A 7,182-nucleotide genomic window follows, 5' to 3' on the forward strand; every position below is an offset into this window, starting at 1 on the left:
GTCGAAGTCACGCGCGACTAGCAGTTCACGCCAGAAAGACAGTAGAAAGTTATCTTTTGCACTTACCCAATTGAGCCTTGCCTTCACACACACACACACACACACACACACACACACACACACACACACACACACACACACACACGGCGTGTCCACTGGCAGTCCTTGGCTTGATATTTTGGTCATGGGGATGCTTTAAACCTGCCACAGTCTGTCGTACGCGACCGAGACCCTCGATCAATATATGGACCAATCGGGCGCGACAGTGGCGCGTGACTAAACGTTGCGTCGCGTGGAAAGAGACAGTTTCTTTATAATCTTACTCTTACTTGATTGAACAATGAACCTTCCTTGTAATGGAATAATCGGTACAAACGTACTTGACTATTTTGGACTCAAAGAAAAGAGAAAAAATAAAAATAAATTATATAAACAAATGTGCTGGAGAGACAATAATTTCAAAAGAAAAAATCTCAAAAACATTGCGGAAAAGCCAGACCGCAAAATTTTCTTTTGGCGTTTCCAGCAAACATATTATACTTCTTCAAACCACAATTCGGCCAATACTCAACTACTTTTGCGAAAAAAAATTCGAAACGAGGATCCTATACGATTTAACATCATGTGTAAACAAATCATAGATTTCCATAGGGCCTTCACAGGCCATTTATAGAATTCCGTGAAACAAATTAATAGCTTTTACTTCGTAGGCCTATAGGATATTTGCAACACACACGTTGATCAAACACACACTACAATACTACGTAAACACATGCCATCATAAAAAGTATAACAAATGAAGAGTGAACAGAAAAATAAGTGGAAATTATTGATCCAACTCAACTTCTTCACCCACCCGACACGATCATGCAAATCCGAATAAACTTTGTCAGACTGGCTTGACAAAGGTGCACTGCATTTAAGCCTATGTTGCATAATTGCGGGGCTTGGCAGTTAAAAAAGGGTGGTGTGTTGTGTATCACTATCACTGACAGCCGTGTGTACAGTTGCTTGCACCTGGCACCTCTCTGACTGGTTATTCTACTTAGTAGAGAGAACCCATTTCATGCTTTTGCAAGTTCGTTAATTTGGCTGAAAGAGCGATTTTAAAAAAACGTCGCCATGTCGTTCTATCGTAACGCTGTGTGGTTCGTAAAAGGACTCAATGAGTATACAAAGTAAGAAAATATTTTTACTTTTGACCATCTTTAATCTAATCTACTCACTAGATCTATCTAGATCTAGATCTAGATCTAAATCTAGATATCTTAGATCTAGAGATCTAGAGAGTTATCATTTAGGATTCCAGGTATAGATTATTTTCTTAAGATTTATATAATTAAAATCACTCGTCTAACTAAACGTAGCAGAGGTACAGGGTAGGCTACCCAATCTTTTTACAAAGGCAAAGGATACTCAATCTCATTCCCGGCACCCGGTCTCAGGCTTTCCGAGCTCTTTAAAAGCACTCAGACTCAGAGTCTGAATAGCTAGGCTTGCTTCTGGGAGCAGCATTTCACATTTGATGAATTCAGGTTGTTACTTGTAACCCAGCGTCACTCCCATGCACCCCCTACCCAAACCCTAAAGGCCTACCCTTAGCCTAAGCCTAAACAAATATTCATTACCCTAATCCAACAAACGTGAATGAATAAAAGGTGCTAATATCTGGAAGATTGCTGCAATATTACTGGTTTGCAATTCCTAAGGGCTAATAAAGACACTGCGAGGCCTACTATAAGTATTATTAGGCCTACTGTTATTGAGATAGTTCGAGGGCTGTTATATAATAAGACTCAAACTACTATTCTTTATTCAGATTTTTATGAACGGACAAGAGTTTCAAATGCAGCTGGAAAATTCTTAACCCTCTAGTAGAAAGACATCTGCCGGATGCGCCACCTAAGGAGAGCCATCAACAAAACCAGGCATGACATGATTGGAAACCCCAAGATCAGAGAAATGATGGGAACAACCCCTATCCTCCACTTTACTCATTTAGAGGCTAATAGAACATAGTGGTTTGACATCTGACAACTTCCCAGTAAAGCGAACTACAAAAGAGTCAGGGTAAAAGTACAAGGCAAAAGGAAGACCTGGATCGAGGGTGTGAAGGACACCCTTAAGACGCACAACATCCCACCCAGCCTGGCTGTTCAGTTCTCCCCTCAACGCCCTAGAGGTACAAGAGGAAGGATTTATTTAAAACAAAAGATATTTTTGAATTTATTTTATTTCATTTTCTCATTCAGATCTGGGTACCTGTCAGCAAGCAAACGCTTCGACCCAGCTGATCTTGATGTAAACATCAGCAACAGAAGCTTCATGATCACAGGAGCCAACAGCGGACTGGGAAGGAGTGCAGCTCTCACTATCGCCAAAAAAGGTGAGGGCATTTGAACAACGTTTTGAGATGAGAATTTTTTTGTAAATGGTTTTATTCGGCTGCTGATTTGTAAAAAAAATTGCTGCTGTTGGGCATTTATGTTCAGGACTCAGTAAAGGGGCCCAACAGCCTACGAAGTAAGAAAAACGGTACATAAAAATCAGTTGTACTACAGGTTGAAAAACCAGCAGTCGACTGCCGTACCTTTGAGATTCAGTAGGGGAATACATGTAGAGAAGAAGAAGAGTACCGTACTGTCAACAAACCTGCTTTAACGATCACCTGTCCAAGACAACCACCTGTACAAATGACCATTATTCCTACTTCCCGCCTTTCATTGTATTATAATGGCACTACCTGTGTTTCCAAGACACAGTCTAAGACATCCACCTGTCTAAGGCAACATTTCTCCTCAACTATGGATGACCCCTTAGACAGCTTTGACGATACTTCAACACCTGTGGTTTGACCATCTCCAAAAATGACGTACCTTCTTCAATGACCATATAATTTGCTTTTATACTTTTATATAGACCATTTCTCTGGAATAATGTACGATTGTTGTAAAATGAAAAAGAGGAAATGATCCTGATTAAATTATTGGCTCCTGTTGATTATTTGATAGATTCTGGGCCTGCCACATAATATTTTTAATTGGTGTGCTTGGTTACTTTATTTAGGGAACCTTGTCTTTCAAATGCAGACTGAAAAATTCTTTACACCTCTAGAGGGTGATCATCTGTATAGATCACACATTGAGATGTCTGTTATTCTTCCACAGGTGCGACAGTACATATGGTGTGTCGTAACAAAGAGAGAGGAGAAGCAGCACAGGAGGAACTTAAGCAAGAGTCTGGAAATCAGGTTAGTTAACAACAGATCTGTAAAAATATATTGATTTTCAGAGGGCTTAAATTGAATGAAAGATAAAAATAGTTTGAATCTTACTGATCTTTATCGCCATTTACTCAGAGAAAAGTCCCCCCAGAATTAAATGACTGTTATTGTTTAATCTGCTTTTCTACTTTATTTAAAATAAAATCAAAACGCTCAACTAAATGGTAGTGAAAATGGCTCCTCCTATGGTTCCTTTTGTGAGACGTTTAGGATGTTGCCGCGGAGCCCATGGCAATCAACAACATGATGCGTCATGGGTCTTTATGTTCCGCTATTTAGTGGATTTCCGCTACCATCATTTCCTCCGCTAAGCTCAGTTACCGCGACAGAGAGCCAATCAGAAAATTTTTCCAGGTAGTTGTTGCTTGGAGGGGCACCTCACAGTAATGTACCACCACTTTCTGTACATAACCAAGATTGCAAATATTTGGTAAGTGACGTAACTAAAAAATTATCTTCCAAACCCTCAAATTGGTATGAAATAACCTTGCTTTGATAAATTGGTAGTTGTTATTTCAGCATTCTAGGGTTAAACGGTACAATAAAAATGGGTGTCTCGTGAAAATGGTCTTCTGTCATGATCATGGATAAAGTTCTTCCTTTTTTAAAATTGTAAGTTGAGACCCATGATGCATGCAAGAGTAGATATTGTTCTGTCACAACAGACAAGTACAGTCAAAACTATGTAAGACGGTTACCCATTGTCAAGGAGCAAAGTCGCCGTCTTAGATTGGTGACCCCCTCACAGTGTCAATATAATGTAGAAGATACGACGCAAGGGAGGAAATGGATAATGGTCATTTGTCCAGGTGATTGTCTTATACAGAGGTGACCATTAGAGCAGGTTCAGCTGTATTACAGTTGGGGATTGAGTTAAACAAGACCTATATATATCACAATCATTTTTTTGTTTGTTTTCAGAATATTCATCTTCACCTTGTGGACATGTCTAAACCGAGAGATGTTATAAGATTCTCAGAAACTTTCAAAAGTGAAGGTCAACCCCTGAATGTCTTGGTAAAGTCTTTTTTTTACTGCTTTAGATTTCAATTTGTTTTTTGTGTCATGAAAAACAGAAGAAACTGGCAGAAAGAATTAATGCAAAGAACTAATAAGTATCTTCTTATCTTGTCTTTTTTTATCATATCTTCTTTGAGACCCCTGAATTCTCCGGTAGTGTTTAGTCTTTCTCAGCATCTGCTGTTGTGAGTTTGTCAAGTTTTGTGGGCCTGATAGTTTAATGCTATGTCAATATGCAGCATCTACAGAGGTGAGGTCAAATGTTTTGTTTTTATTTAATTTTGTACTAGCGTATATTATGTGCAGTAAAGCGCTTTGCTGTCACAAACAGAAATCTCAAAGTTCAATTCCTGTGGGGAGAAATTTTATTTCAGAGTATCTGTCTTTCCATTGTGTCTTTATTGTGTCCTTCTTAGCCTGGGTTGGCCTTGGCAGGCACTGATGAGCCCGCCTCCTAAAAATAATCCAGACTGTGTTGATGGAGGTGTTACAACTTGCACATTTTTTGGGTTAGGTTTTTTTTCCCTTATTGTGCATTTATTTTTGTATTTTATGGCACCTGAATACAAATCATGGAGCAGATAGGTTCTGTTATCAATTCTGTATCCATGCTCTGACAGCTAATAATTTGTTGTTAGATGCTTCATTGTTCAAGGTAAAGATTTAGAAATTGTTGGGGATGGTGGAGGAAATGAGAAAATAAAATGTTTCTTAATTTTGCAAGTGTCTAGGGCTTCTTTATTCGTGTATAACCAATATTGTTGTAAGATGTATGCTGTTTGTACTTGTGTTTTCCGTTGCACTTATCTGTAATACTTTTCCTATCCACAGATCAATAATGCGGGTATTCTGGTAAACGAGGACAAGAGGCAGGTGACGGAGGATGGTTTGGAGTCAACTTTTGCCACAAATACACTGGGCACCCACCTGCTGACCATCCACTTGTTGCCTGTGCTGGAGCAAGCAGAAGATCCCAGAGTGGTAGGAGGGATTTTGTGATCAATATCTTTGTAGCTGACAGTTGATTTTTTTGAACTTGTTAGATGAATGTTGTGTACTTGTAGACAGTTGACTAAACCATAAGTAGATAGATGGGTGACAATAGGGTATTTGTTAGCTGACTATTAACTCCTGTTTACTTGTTGACAGTTGACTAAAGTGATGTGGAGTTTTGAACTGTGGGTGGTTGCTGAATTATCATCTTCACAGAATATTAGCTTTTGTTCCTCATTTGATATAAAATTTCTTAGAGTGGGTAGAGTATTTTTTCATATTTTTTGTCAAATATTTTGTGACATCATTTTTAGGTGAAAGATATTTTTGAAAAAGAGGGTAACTTGCCTCGTTTAATATCATGCTGTATTTTCTATGAACAGGTCATTGTTACATCTGGTGGAATGCTTTTGCAAAAACTTGACCTAAGTGACCTCCAGTTTGAGAAAATGTCCAAGTTTGATGGTGCTATGGCATACAGTCAGACCAAGAGACAGCAAGTGGTGATGACAGCTCAGTATGCAAAGACGTATCCTAAGGTCCACTTTTCATGTCCGCATCCTGGATGGTCAAGCACTCCAGGTCAAAACTGGTTCCAATTTTTTTTTATACTGCCATAAAACATTAACACAAACTAAAACACAAAACTGACTATGAATTATGTTGATAGTCATCATCATTATTGTCTGTTTTAGCCTGGATTGGGGTAAAGGCCATGACTTAACTCTTTTCACCATTCCCTTTCAAGGGCTAGCCTCTTGATTTCCACTCTTTTGTGCATCATTCTCTGTGGCTCTTTTCCAAGTTCCATGTGTCGTTCCCCTTGATTTGTGTCCCTGTGGATTCTAAAGCTGCCTGGCTTCCAGAGAGAGTGTCCAATCCATCACCAGGCTCTGTCTTGTTTTCTCTTTTGGGATCCTGTCTGTCCATTTGATCCTGAATAACTTTCTCAGAACTTGTTCAAGAAAACATGGATCTTCTTTATGCAAGACTGAGATGCCTTCCTTGTCGCATTTACATACAACAAGATTGACTTCACATTTGAGGTGAAAATTCTCTGCTTTGTTCGCAGCAAGATATTCCTAGTGGTCCAAATCTTATTCACAGATATGAAAGCAGCCTGTGCCTTTCTGATGAGGGACTAAATTTCAGCACCTGTTCCTCCCTTTCTGTCAAACATATTCCCAAGAAGGATTCAATGTCTTATGTAGCATTTCCTTCTCAACTGGTCAACAAAGAGCGGAGAGCCGGAGAGCTCTAATTTTATCGCAGTGTTTGACAGATCTGCAATAGTAAACACTTATTTTGTATTAAAGAACTGATAATTCTCAAGAAACTTGGAGAAAATTTCATTTCGTAAGTTGTATATTTTCTGAAAGGTAATTGAATGAAAGGATCAGTTGGGCTAGGCAAAATAGTAACTTTTCTTTCAAAATCATTTTTGTTTTTTATGAAAGTAACATATTGCAAGTTGACATTATTGAGGCTTAGAAGATTTCATCACAATTGTCTACTTCAATCTTTTTCAGGTGTCCAATCTTCTCTCCCTGATTTCTACGAGAGATTTCAGAACAAACTGCGATCGGAGGAAGCAGGAGCAGACACCATTGTCTGGCTGGCGATCTCACCAGCAGCCACAAAACAGCTTAGTGGACTTTTTTTTCAAGGTAAGTCTAATTTACTACTGTGGGTTTTTTTTCTTTTTTCTGTGTATCATCTCAGCTCTCTCTTTCTGTATCTCTATTGCAGTTTTTCTCAGTTGTTCCTTCTCTTTTTTTCCCTCAATTACATCCCTCCCTCATTTAAACTTTCAACTCTCTCCTTCTCTCTCTCTCTCTCTCTCTCTCTCTCTCTCTCTCTCTCTCTCTCTCTCTCTCTCTCTCTCC

At 38.9% G+C, this 7,182-nt stretch overlaps 1 protein-coding gene across 2 annotated transcripts in view; it reads left to right on the forward strand.

Moving 5' to 3' along the window:
• The first annotated feature begins 270 nt into the window (after positions 1-270).
• Positions 271-7,182, forward strand: part of LOC101853270 (dehydrogenase/reductase SDR family member 12) — an 11,012-nt gene continuing 4,100 nt past the window's right edge. The window contains exons 1-7 of one of the 2 annotated variants that reach the window (XM_005111096.3): positions 447-1,178; positions 2,253-2,386; positions 3,168-3,250; positions 4,205-4,300; positions 5,135-5,284; positions 5,680-5,878; positions 6,826-6,963. In XM_005111096.3, the coding sequence (XP_005111153.1) occupies positions 1,123-1,178; positions 2,253-2,386; positions 3,168-3,250; positions 4,205-4,300; positions 5,135-5,284; positions 5,680-5,878; positions 6,826-6,963 (856 nt within the window). In that variant the 5' untranslated portion in view covers positions 447-1,122. Of the gene's footprint in view, positions 1,179-2,252; positions 2,387-3,167; positions 3,251-4,204; positions 4,301-5,134; positions 5,285-5,679; positions 5,879-6,825; positions 6,964-7,182 lie in introns of both variants that reach the window. The other variant, XM_035973107.1, reaches the window with a different exon arrangement.

This window comes from Aplysia californica, unplaced genomic scaffold (assembly GCF_000002075.1).
Source record: "Aplysia californica isolate F4 #8 unplaced genomic scaffold, AplCal3.0 scaffold01004, whole genome shotgun sequence".
NCBI lineage: Eukaryota > Metazoa > Mollusca > Gastropoda > Aplysiida > Aplysiidae > Aplysia > Aplysia californica.